Here is a 13321-nt window from a genome sequence, read left to right as displayed (position 1 = left end):
GGAGGGCAACCGGAAGCCAATGCAGCTCGCGGAGTAGAGGTGTTATGTGGGAGTATCGGGAAACCCCCATCACAACCCGCACGGCTGCATTCTGCACCAGCTGAAGCCTCCGGGTGGTCCTCAAGGGCAGCCCCATGTAGAGAGCATTGCAGTAGTCCAATCGGGAGGTCACGAGCGCATGAGTGACTGTGCGCAGGGCATCTCGGTCCAGGTAGGGCCGCAACTGGCGCACCAGGCGAACCTGGGCAAAGGCCCCCCCCTGGTCACGGCTCCTATATGGTCTTTAGGTTAGTGAAAACAACATCTCCTAAGGCCACAAAACTGAGCTTCTATAAAAGCCTCCACAACTAGGCATCCACTAAATAAATTGGAATGCAAGTCTATAATTCCTGTTCTTTGTCTAAAAGATTTAAAGTCCCTGTCAGTCATAAGTACATCCTCTAGAGTCGAGAAGGTAAGATAGGCTAGAGGATTTTTTATTATTTATTTGAATTAAATGTATGCCATCCATCTCTTTCTACAAAGCGACTCTGAGTGGTTCAAAGACGCATTACAATAGATTGCCTTGGCTGCTTTTCCTGACATTTTCAGGAATATGAGGAGAAGCTGGCCCAGCTGAAGGCAGAATATGAAGCTGAACAAGAATCTCGTTTCCGGCTCGAGGAAGACATCAGTGCCTTGAGGAATGCTTATGATCTGAAGTTCCACACTTTGGAAGAGAGTGACAGGAAAGAAGTGGGTACAAGTGGAACAGGTACATGTGAAAGGGTTTTTTGGGTCTTACAGACAAGACTGTAGACAAAGTAGGGATCAGCATGTGCACCAAAACTTGATTCTGGCTGCAGAATGTCACATTATAATAATAATTATTATATCATAATTAAAATGTAAATTGTTCTTAGTTAGAAAATATGCATAATTATTTATTATACGCCTTGATCAAGACACAGTACCAATCCAAAAACAAAATAGTTACAAAATTCCACCCATTCAAATGTGTTCATAACTTAACAACCAACCAGTAAGACCAATATTTAGAACTAAAACAAATGCAACAAGGATGTCTTAAAGTACTCCAGAACATGTGTGTACCTATGATTAATATAAAACTAACCATAACCTGGAAAGTACTCTTATTACTCTGAGTAGGGTAGAATAACCAAGCCTCATGCTAATCCACTGGTCAAATAAAATGGGTCATTAAAAACCATCACATTTGGAGAGATGAAGACAAGGAGAAGGCTGATTTCTAGATAGACTTGAAATCCCAGAGCCCAGAGATTGCAATCCTGGAATGGCGAACTAAAAGACAATTTTGCCCCAGAGGAACACAAAGAACTAGCTGGAGGAAACAAGGCAGATAAATACAGGATTATGAATGGGGGACTCTGATTGTAAGCACCCATAGTCTGAACCAGACTCTGACTCATGTAGGGAGCCAGTGAAGAGCTTTGTAATGGAACAAAAGACAAGAACAGTGTGAAAACCTCAGGCAGCCTGAACAACACTGCTGTGGATTAAAGTCAGTGATGGAGAGACGAACTGAGAACACCCATCAGGAAAGTACTGTAGTGATTTTAGATTGAAACACCTGAAACAGATATAAAGTCAGAGTGCCTTCTTTTGTTGAACTCCTCTTGCATCCTATGAATATTATGAAGTGACAATTTGCAACAGTTTTACTGTAAGATCAGTAAATGGGTGCAAAGTCAGCTACTCATCTGTTAACGGGGAGAGGAAGGTAGAGAATTGTCCTGAGACAAACAGAAAAATGATGGAGAATGAGAAGAATAATGAAGCAGAAACTCAGCTGTCTATGTCTTGTCCCATTCAACCTGAGACAGTAAGGTCCAAGACAAAACTTCAATAAACAGTCTATCATGTATTGTCATCAGGGATTACAAAATTAGAGATTTTTTGTGGTGTGTGTATGTGTGTGTGTGTGTGTGAGAGAGAGAGAGAGAGAGAGAAGGGAGGGAGGGAGGGAGAGAGACTTTGCCTTCTTAATGACTAACAAAAGCAGTAATATAATAAGCAAAATATTAAAATTGAAGAATATTTTATGCAAAGTAGAACAATATAATACAATATAATAACAATACTGCTAAGCTTGTAAGCCGCCCTGAGTCTTCAGAGAAGGGCGGGATATAAATGGAATTTTAAAAAAATTATACACACTTCCTCCAGACCATCTGGAACAAGATAGGATTAATTAATAATATGGATTCCAGAAAGAGATCCTAGTAGACAGTATAGTAACTTCTTTAATAAACATAAGAGCAGAAAATTCCATGTCTGATATTTTAATATCTGTTCAAAAGTTCCAGAGAAAATTGATAAGGCCAGTGTTGTCTTGAGGCATGGCAAAACTCTTTATTGTGGGCAATGAATGGTAAGCTTACGCTTATGTATGTTGCAGCCCCCAAGCAGCTTGCCTGTCCTATTGCAGAAGAAGATTAGGCTACCATCTTCTTGTTTTTACTGATTGCAGTTACCATCTGCTAACTCCTGAGTATTGCCTTTGCCAGCTGGGGAATATTTTCCCTGCCAAAAGGAAGGTGGCTGGCTGACTCTTCAGAGCAGTGTCCTCCCTCAGATTTTAGAGAGTATTCTGGGGAGATCCAGTGGGTAGTTCTTGCTTTGGCTTTTGGAAGAGATGAACAGTGCAGTTTTTGGAGTAGCCAGAGGGCCCAAAGTTTTGCTCCAGTTAACTTTTACTTCTTTTACTACTGGGATCTTGTGAATCAAGATCATCCAGTCAAGTGCTGATGCTTATATGGCACCAGCTATGCCTTTAGTTTTCATCCTTGATCCTAGAAAATATATGGAAACTGGCGTCTTGCAGAAGTTGTAGATCAATTTAAACTGCACAAATAAACTAAACAAGATGGAAGTGCTGCTCTATGGGGGGCTCCCAAACTCTGATCAAAGGCACTCATATAAAGCATATTACAATACTCTATAAGTCACATGGATAGACTCTGGAAAGATGTTGTAGTGAATCAGAGAGAGTTGTTAAACAGCATCGCCATCTGTCTCTTCGTAGAGACCTCAAAGCAGTGAGGAGGCCCAGAATGTTTGCCTGGCACTTCAGGGAGCTTAGCTGCATTTAATCTCTCAAATCAGTTCCAACCACAAAAGGCTAACAGAGGTTTCTCCTAATGGCTTCTTCTTATTTTATCTCCATTTCCTGTTTGTTCTAGAAATGGCAGAGTCAGCTGAAGCTCTTTCTGACCAAGCACCTTCGGCCCTCCTCTCTGCTGCAGAAACTGAATTATCAGCTAAGGTATTCTGCCAGACGGAACTCTTATGTCCTTGTTATAAAACAGCAAAGGAGAAGTGGGATTGTCTTTACGTCTATCAATAGCAGAATGTTCACAAAATGGCTTTCAAGTCAGATGAAGCAGATTTAGCAATACAGCATGCTTTGAGGAGAGAAAAATTGGGTTTTCTAATTACAGTAATTCTTAGTGCTTCAAAATGTTATAATATCTTGAGGGTAATGCTGGAAACGCATTTATATAAGAGTTGCTTTTTTTCTTTTTTCTTCTTTTTTACAATTCGTATTATTGACAAGGAAAACTTCCTTGAAATTCAGTGCCGCAACCCCTACTGCCAGCAGAATTGTAGAGTTATCCCAAAACTACATCCAACAATGCTAAATTATTGCATTAAACTAATATCAATGAACAATAAAACATATTTTTATTGGGAGATGGAGTATTAGATCTGTCCCCAGCCTGGCTTTTCAGGCTTTCCAACAGTGTATCTATCCATCACTGTTTTAACCAAGCCCGATGTCAGCTTTTCGAGGCAGTCCAGATTAGGAAGCCAAAGTTATGAAAGCTTTTACTACTTTTATTATAAGGTTACAGTCAGAGAATCTTGCAAGTCTGAATGCACCTCCCCGCTTTATCTTCAAGAGAACTGAGGCAGGGTCAGGTTTTTCTCAAATTACATTTTCCCCTTGGACTCAAATTTCTTTTCTGTAACTATTGTTTTGGTTCCAGCTCTTACACTTGTTCCTCAAGGACAGGTTATTGCTGTTGCCCTCTCCTGTACATCCATCTTTCTTGCTGTGGGTCATCCTGTATCCTTCCACCTTTCAAGAGAGTTAGGTCTTTGCATCTTGTGTCCCGAATATGATAATTTGACACTGGTCATTTGTGCCTTAGTTGAAAACGCTGGAATTCTTTATTCTGTACCCTTTTCGTTCGCTTTCTAGTGCTATCTACGGTATTCTCAAAAATCTTCTCTAACACCAGAGTTTAAAAGCGTCAGCATGCACTTTTTCCCTGCCTCTTCAAAAATCTGATTTTTGTTCCCACTGAGTGCCACAAGTATTAGCTGCATAGTCCTGATCTTTGTAGATGTAGATGCACCACAACATCAGAATACCTTTCCCATACTAGTTTTTGATCTATTTCTTCACTACTGATTTCTTGATGCTGATAGCTGGTCTTAGAGATAAGAAGCTGTCCATCACTTCAGTATCCTTCATTGTCAGTTCTAAGGATGGTAGCAGTACCTGTTGTCATTTTTATATTTTTATACGATTACAGTCATTTCTTACTGGACTTCTCGCCTTTAATTGCTAGAGCTTGTAGATGATTTTTATTTTCTCCTCTCAGGGTAGAGCCATCAGCACAGCACACAAGTTATTGTTTCTTTCTCCGGGTTTTAAACTGTGCATGTCTTCCACCAATACCCTTAATATATATTCAGCACATAGTTGAATAAATAACAGACTAATACACAGTCTACTAGGTTTTTCTCTTTACTGTTTCTAACTTTGGCATTGTAACAGCACACCTTGCTTACAAGTTCTATTTCAGATTGGACTTGACCATAAAACCTGATAACCTTCTTTTCTTCTGCATCTTTGGTTAGAGCACAAATATGGACCATCATATTGTACCCAAGTGTGAGCTTTGCTGTATTCTTTCTGACTATGAAAGAAATTCCGGTCTTTCTGTGTTTTTTGTGCCTTGAGTAGTAAACTGTACGGTTCTCTGACTGAAAGGGTCCAGGTCCACCCCATTGATGCGTAACATATTCATTTCTAGCCGATTCATTTCATCTTTTACTGTGTTAAGCTTCTTACATTCCCTGTTAAGAGCATATGATAAAGTACAGGTTTACCAGTGCCTTCTCCGACATATGCAATTATACCTTTGCTGTTGTCATTAACGTAATCCTCTACCTCCCAGAAGCTCCCTATAGGACAGCTACCCAATGTAGGTACCTGCTTGCTTTAGCTGAACAGTTGAAATGATCTTCATGCCTTAGGTATAAATACTCCCAGCATTCTTCACTCATCGTTTCCAAGAAAAACACCTCTCCCACTAGCCCTGATGAGGCAGCATAGCAAGACTTGAGGGGGAATCAGATGTTAACCTTGTGAATACACTTTTCCTCCAAGTGTATTTAGGGTTGTCCAATCCTAAGTGGCTATCAGATCTGGGTTGCAAAAATCCAGATTACTCCTAGTTGGCAGCAAATAATTTGTGATGTACACATCTCTCTGCAGACCTGCTGGTTATCTGAATTTTTACTATAGCTAGTAGCCCTAACAAAAAAAATCTCCATTCCAATAAATTGGGCTTACTTCCTAGGTGTGCACTGGTGTCACATTGTGATAATCCTAGTTATCCTTAATTGGGAATAAATCCAATTGAAAGAAATAATTTCTTCGACATGAATATTTTTGTGTAATTATGCTGTAATCCTAAATACACATGCCACTCAAAACAGTTTATTTCTCATTAAATATATTAGCGTATGCTTCAGATATTGCTGATGTACATTCATTTTGATTGCTGTAAGGCCAGCAGTTGGTGTCGTCCAGATATTATTTACTTCAATTTTTATCAGGCCAAGCCAACAACAAGGGATCACAGGAGTTAAAGATATCTAGATTTTTTATCTCGATGTATGCATCGATGTATTACCATAGATCAATGTTGTCAGTGTAGAATGATGTCATCTGGTAGCCCTGAACTGACCTAGTTGGCAGAGGGGGAAGATGTGTGTGTGTGTGTGTGTGTGTGTGATACATTGCATGTGCAGGAGGGGAGGGGCACCTTGAAAATGCTCCATCTTAGTCTGATTCTGATTAAACGAGCATTGTGAGGTCAACAGCTGAATGGCTTTTGGTTTTGGAGCACCTTTAACACGTGCAGAATTGTTTGCTCTTTCTTTCCTCTTGCAGAACATTTGGGTGGGGCTGAAGTCTGACAACATCAAAACCAAGGATAATAGGAAGCAGCTGCTAAATGCTCATGTTCCAATCAGCTTTGACTTTAGACTTAATTCTACATGTCTAGAAGATGGACACTCTTGATTCATTTTGTCCCATTTTCTTTTTTGGGAGGCACTTTGAAAATAAAGGGTTACCCAGGTTTATGTTAATCATACCTAATATAAATTCTCAATTGCTGTCTCCCATGTTTTGTTGTACTCAGGAGTCCAATATAGAGGAGTCACCTGCTCCCCTAGTGGACCAGCAGGTGAGGAAGGTTTTCCGACCAGACACACCTGGGACCGATGTAGTTGAAGATGTTCTTATCCCTATGAACCAGCAGCAAGTACTTGCCAGGTCAGTAACTGAGAAGACCAACAGGTATCACAGGAATGGTGTTTATGAATGCCTCTTGTTGCTATTTGAAAGAAAAACAATTCATATACAGTATATATGTATGTATGTATGTATGTATGTATGTATGTATATATATATACGGGGTCAGGCTGAAACAGGAAATAAGATTTGTCCCGTGTTTGGGGCCTAAGCAAGTGTATTCTAAATACTTAACAAACATTTCACACACACACACACACACACACACACACATATATATATACATATATATATATATATATATACTCTCTCTCTCTCTCTCTCTCTCTCTCTCTCTCTCTCTCTCTCTCTCTCTCTCTCTCTCTCTCTATATATATATATATATATATATATATATATATATATATATATATATATATATATATATATGTAGGTCTAGAGTCTCGGGTTTCTTCCCGCGTTCCTTTCATCTTCAGAAAGTTGTGGCGACGTTTCGACGAAATCCCATCCGTCATCATCAGGCCGGAGTGTTCCTCCTGCGGCCTGATGATGACGGATGGGATTTCGTCGAAACGTCGCCACAACTTTCTGAAGATGAAAGGAACGCGGGAAGAAACCCGAGACTCTAGACCTACACATACAGACACCCGCGAGAATCTACGAAAACATATATATATATATATATATATATATATATATATATATATATATATATATATATATATATGTATAAATATATATTCATATATTTATGTATGTGTGTGTGTATAATAATAAATAATAAACCTTTATTGTCAAAGTACAACGTGTACATTGAGATTAGCTGAGCCTCCCCCCGTGCTCTCTCCCCCCAACACACAGTGACAACAAACCCTCCATCCTACCACACCATATATATATATATATATATATATATATATATATATATATATATATATATATAAAATAAAAATAAATTAGACAAATTGGGGCAAATTAGAGTCTCACTCTTAACTATTCCTAGGCTTGATTATTCTGAATTTGGTATCTTCTTCCCAATCTCTCCCTAGGTATTTAGTATTCTAACTTGGAATTAGGTATTCTAGATTGGAATCAGTGCTGGTCAGAAGATTAGACAATATGGAATAAGGGTTGATGGTGGCTATCAGCTTGGCTATTTCCAAGAAAGGTTGGATCAATTCAGGGAAGTCATGGAGCTAAATGCTTATTAGACTTGATGGCAGCATACCTGCCTCTGAAGGCCATCTTTTGACCTATGGCTTCCTTGTGCAGTTGGCTGGCCATTGTAAAAACAGGTTGCTGGACTAGATAGGCCAGGCATCCAATCCAACACAGCATTGCTTATGTACTTATGTTCTCAAGAAAAATTAAGGGACTTCACACTAGTCTTGGTTTGCAGTGCATGAGGCACCCAAGCACACGAGGCAGACCTCTTTTCCTTTGATGTTGGGGAACGCTCTCTTGCAGATTTTCTCTGTAAATCTATTGTAGGATGTTTCTGAACATTGACTGAAGAAAATGGGCAAGCATATCAGAAGAATCATTCTACTTACAGCTTAGCCAGTCTTGGGGTCCTGACATACATACCACTATAAGGGCTGGTATCTGAGCATTCTCAGCAATCCAGACTTATACCAAAGTGCTAGCCAAAAATAGACGTGCATCACACATAAAAGGTGTCTATAGGCCTTCAGCACCGTTTATGGGGAATGCTGCATCTTTATTCACATGATGGGGCGTGTGAGGTTCTTGACTGATAGTTTTTGCTCAGGATTCAGCAGAGGAAAAGAGGAGGGAGGTGGGGCCTCCTTCTCCCTTGCCATGTTCAGAATAACAGGTCACGGCTTTGCTCCGATTCATTAAAAGAGGACCTTTAAAAATCAACAAGACATACTGCGGTTTGAATGAAATATGCAACTTTCACCTAATTTCATTGAGCAGTTAGATCACATCTCTGATTAAAAAGAAACTTTTCCTTCTCTGAATTTAGAGAGATAAGAGGAGGATGAGAAGAGAAAAGAAGAAATGGGGAGGTGGAAAAAAAAGAGAGGGAGAATAGAAGAAGCAGGACCTCCCATTTTGGGCTCTGCCTTTTCTACTGCTAGCTTTTGGCTCTTGCCTTAGAGTACTGTTTGACTTCTGAAAGATTACAGCTCTGGGAGTAAAAACAGATGCCCATCCCTTGGGATCTTTCCTCCTTTGCATCTAACTGCAGCATAAACACACCCCGACAGAATCTATTTTCTGCAGCATCCCCCTGATGTTACTGGGTTCGTCTCTTTCTTAGCCTATGTTCTGTACCAGCCTGCTACCGGCCCTGCAGAAAAGGCAGGGACAACCCCTTTACAAACGGCAAGAGGCTGGAATTAAGCCTGCCAAATTTATTAAGATAAAACAGAGCAAAACAAGACACCAACCATGAAACAGGAGCTATGAAACAGGAACTATTCAAGCGGTTGCCTTCAGCAAACCAGCCCTCCCACGCATTCCCCTTTTATACAGTTCAGGGCGTGGCTTCTCTCTGCCTCCTTCCGAGGTGCCCCATTGCCTTCCTCTGTTTACTCCTGATTGACTGCCTCCTGCGTCGGGCGTCCTTGAACAGGGCCAGCTGTGGGTCATCTTCATCCACGCTGTCAGGCTCACACAGCTGGGTCTCCGTTGTGACCAGGTGGGAGGGGCCTGGCTGAGGGCTCTCATCAGCAATCTCTCCAATCCCCTCAGCAAGCTCTTCAACACCCCCCTCCTCCTCTGAGTCGTCCGACCCAACTGCCGAACCCACAGGCTGATCCTGAATCACAACAGCCTATGAGTAAGGCAGACTGAAATAATTCTTAGCTGCACTAGGGCTAAAGTAGAGTTCCCCCTTACTTTGCCACCATCCAAGGGCAGCCCCACCATGTGTAAACCCATTATGCTTTAGGTGACTGTAGTGACTTGAACAAGCAGCAGTGGAAGCAGGATAGGGGATGGCAGCGGATACTGTCAGTTTCACGTCAGTATAATTTTCTGCCAACGCGGAGGTGAATGGGTAGCACTTAACGCTGCCTTGGTGAAATGCTCTTACTCATACGCTAGTTCATTCGCTTTCAACCTATCCATCTGGAATTGCTGAACTATTTTGCGGCCTCAAGATCAGTAACAAAAGCCACTGAAATGGTAAAACAACTTGCCTGCCATCTTTCAACTTTTCCCCCGCCGTGGGTGGTCCAGTCCAGGTGGGTTTTTTCCATGGCATAGCACAGAGGCTGCAGACCTCAGGGTTTCTCGTGGTAGACAGGATCCCTGAGTTTAGAAACGGTTTTAAAAGACCTGCCTACAGCTGAGATGAATCCCTGTGGCCTCTTAGACTGCAGATGCTAGAGCAGCAGGTGGTTGGAGGAGAACAGGCCAAGAACAAAGATCTGAAGGAAAAGCATACACGTCGGAAGAAAATTGCAGATGAACGGAAGCAGCAGCTGCTGGAGGCTCTGCAGAAATCCGATGAGGACAGCAGCGACTGGGTCCTACTCAACGTCTACGACTCTATCCAGGAGGAAGTGCGAGCCAAAAGTCGACTGCTGGAAAAGATAAAGGAAAAGGTGATTTCTCCCCCTGCCGAAGCAGTTAGCTGCGTCTGTACTTTTATTTATTTCCAGCCCATTTCCAGTATGAAATGGCTGGAAGTGCAGAAGTTTAAAAATATCCTTTTTTTAAGCACTGGTTTTCAACACATAGGTCAGGACATATAAGCTGACTTCCTTGGTCCTGGTCCATGCGTTGGGCTACACCAGTTGCACTGTCATTCTTCTCTATCTAGGCTTGCTTGTTTACGAAGCCTTATGTTTTTTATGGCCATATGTTCCGGATGCCCAGTTGTCAAGTGCAAAGCCACCCAGTGATGTTTTTGTATGTAAAGCCTAGCTTCTGATAAGGACAGCACTGATAAGGACAGCTTCTGATAAGGACAGACATTTGTATTTTCTTAAACCTTGCAGTTCTTCTCAAGAGAAAAGCCAGCCATTTTAATTTAGAGAATTGATATCTATCTCTTAGTGTTACTGTTATGTATCCGGGTGAAGAGAACACATACACACTTACATAGCAGTCACCACCAGGGGGTGTTGAACTGTAACTGTTTCGGCGGGAAACAGAGGTTCAAACCCATTGGCTGGCTGCTCACCTGGCCAGGTATAAAAGGAGGGCAGGTAACCCCTATTTCCCAGTACAGTCCCTTCCACCTAATAAAGATCTGCCATGCTGTACTCATCGTCTCAGCGTCCTTCCTGCACTCCAGAACCCACTACACAATAATTACATTCAGATGTCTATCTTTTGGCTTTTTGCATGGTGATGCTGCGTGCCCATTGTCTTACCCAGAGCGGAACATATATTACATTTATTGTAAAATAATTATTATACTTTTACCCGGTGATTCTCTCCTTCCCAGCTGCGGGTAGCTGAGACTGAAATCAAAGATCTACATTCAGAGTTTGAATTGGAAAGGATTGATTATCTGGCCACCATCCGCCGCCAGGAGCGGGAACTCCTGCTTTTCCAGCAGCTCCTGGACCAAGTGCAGCCTCTAATACGGCGGGACTGCAGTTATAGCAATTTCGATAAAATCAAGCGGGAGTCCACCTGGGATGAGGAATCAGGCTCCTGGAAAATCCCAGAGCCTGTCACTCAGAAGACCAGCCTCCCTGCAGGTAAGAGAAGCTCCAGGCACTGCGATATCATCTGGATAGCATTGCTCCAGACTCCCAACGCAGGCAAGAAAGAACTCGCTAGACTATGCAAATGCATTCCACCAATTGCCTGGCCTAATTGGTATAGTACAGATAGTCCTCGACTTACAACGGTTTACAACGGCACTGAAAAGAAGTGACTTACGACCATTTTTCACACTTAGGATTATTTCAGCATCCCCATGGTCAAATGATCAAAATTCAGATGCTGGACAACTGACTCATATTTATGACGGTTGTGGTACCCTGGGGTCACATGATCACTTTTTGCGACCATCTGACAAGCAATGGGGAAGCATGAGTCACTTAACAACTGTGTTCCTAACTTAACAATTGCAGTGATTTACTTAACAACTGTGGCAAGAAAGGTCATAAAATGGGGCAAAATTTACTTAACAAATGCCTCACTTAACAACAGAAATTTTGGGCTCAATTGAAAATTGAGGACTACCTGTACGCTAATCCCAAATATGAACTATTTGGCTTTGGCTTCGTTTACCGGGTGAATGTGGCCATTGAGGATTGTAAACTGTGATTTAAGACAATCTAGTCAGTTAGGATTTATTCAAATAATAGCAATAGCACTTAGACTTCTATACCGCTTCACAGTGTTTTACAGTCCTCTCTAAGCGGTTTACAGAGTCAGCATGTTGCCCCCAACAATCTGGGTTCTCATTTTACCAACCTCAGAACGATGGAAGGCTGAGTCAACCTTGAGCCGGTGAGGATCGAACCCCTGGCAGTCAGCAGAATTAACCTGTAATACTGCATTCTAACCACTGCGCCACCATGGCTGTTAATAAGTAAAAAACAGGCCAGGAACTGAAATGAAATCTGGAAATCTGTCACCAAGAATGGTTAGAATTAGGAGAGCCTTTAGTGTAGCTGAGCATTTTTATTTGCCAATGCTTATGTCTAAGCATAGTAAAAGTCCTATTTTTATGAACCAGCAAGTGGTATTCCCTATTTTTATCTATCTATCTATCTATCTATCTATCTATCTATCTATCTATCTATCTATCTATCTATCTATCATCTATCTATCTATCATCTATCTATCTATCTATCTATCTATCTATCTATCTATCTATCTATCTATCTATCTATCTATCTATCTATCTATCTATCCATCCATCCATCCATCCATCCATCCATCCATCCATCCATCCAATTTAAAGGCTGCCTGATTCCCAAGTGCTCTGGATGACTTGGAATTAAAAGTAAGAAAAAGCAAAATAAAAAAGAGAACATGGATGGCTCAAAGATAACAGATAAAGCATCTCCCCCCCACCACACACACATACCAGTCCAACATGGACTGAACCATCACTCCACCCCAAAGCTTAGAATAGCCTTTAATAGCTTCCCGAACATTCAGAAAAACCCTGCTATTGCATTGCCACTTACAAGAAGGCAAACTAAAGACTGTGCTCCCTTCTCTAGCCCTCTAGGGCCCATATCATGATATCTCACACCTTCTGTTTCTGCTTTTGTGCAGGAAGGCCTGTTTCCAAAACCTCAGATTGTCCTTAGGGAAGACAGATCTGTTCTTAGAAATGGAAAATGGTGCTTTGGTTTGCAGAATTTTAAAAGTTTTGTTTAATGATAAAACACACTAAAATAATTCCAAAGGTAAACTGAAGCACGTGTGTGGGGGGAGGGCGGGGGGTGTTGTTGTGAGCACCAGATGTCCTTGCCCTCTTTCAATGGCACAATATGGGCCTGGGGTACTGATATGGCACTGTTGCTGTTTTTCTCACAGCAGTTTCATCATTGTCATTGACTAAGGCAGGCAAGAAGAATTCATCAGCAGAGAATGGGGAGACAGTGACAGTGGTAAGTTGAAAAAGGGTGTTCAACGCCTAATGAGAATAAGTTGTATGTCAGTGGTGGCAAACCTATGGCACGTGTGCCACAGGTGGCATGCAGAGCCCTCTCTGTGGGCACACGCCATTGCCCCAGTCCTTGGCCTTCAGCTGGGTTTTATAAAACCTTTTCGCTTTAGGCCTCCGCCAGTGTG

The 13321-nt window shown here is 41.6% G+C and overlaps 1 protein-coding gene across 1 annotated transcript in view; it reads left to right on the top strand.

Moving 5' to 3' along the window:
• Positions 1-13321, top strand: part of KIF17 (kinesin family member 17) — a gene marked incomplete at both ends in the record, with an annotated part of 38017 nt that overhangs the window by 14652 nt on the left and 10044 nt on the right. Inside the window, 6 exons of the mRNA XM_083351596.1 lie at positions 592-754; positions 3204-3286; positions 6465-6598; positions 9924-10155; positions 11004-11262; positions 13064-13137. Of these exons, the coding sequence (XP_083207722.1) occupies positions 592-754; positions 3204-3286; positions 6465-6598; positions 9924-10155; positions 11004-11262; positions 13064-13137 (945 nt within the window). The remainder of the gene's footprint in view (positions 1-591; positions 755-3203; positions 3287-6464; positions 6599-9923; positions 10156-11003; positions 11263-13063; positions 13138-13321) is intronic.

This window comes from Vipera ursinii (genome assembly GCF_947247035.1).
Source record: "Vipera ursinii genome assembly, chromosome: 2".
Lineage (NCBI taxonomy): Eukaryota > Metazoa > Chordata > Lepidosauria > Squamata > Viperidae > Vipera > Vipera ursinii.
The sequence above is the reverse complement of the archived record's forward strand: the minus strand, read 5'-3'. Positions and strand labels throughout refer to the sequence as shown.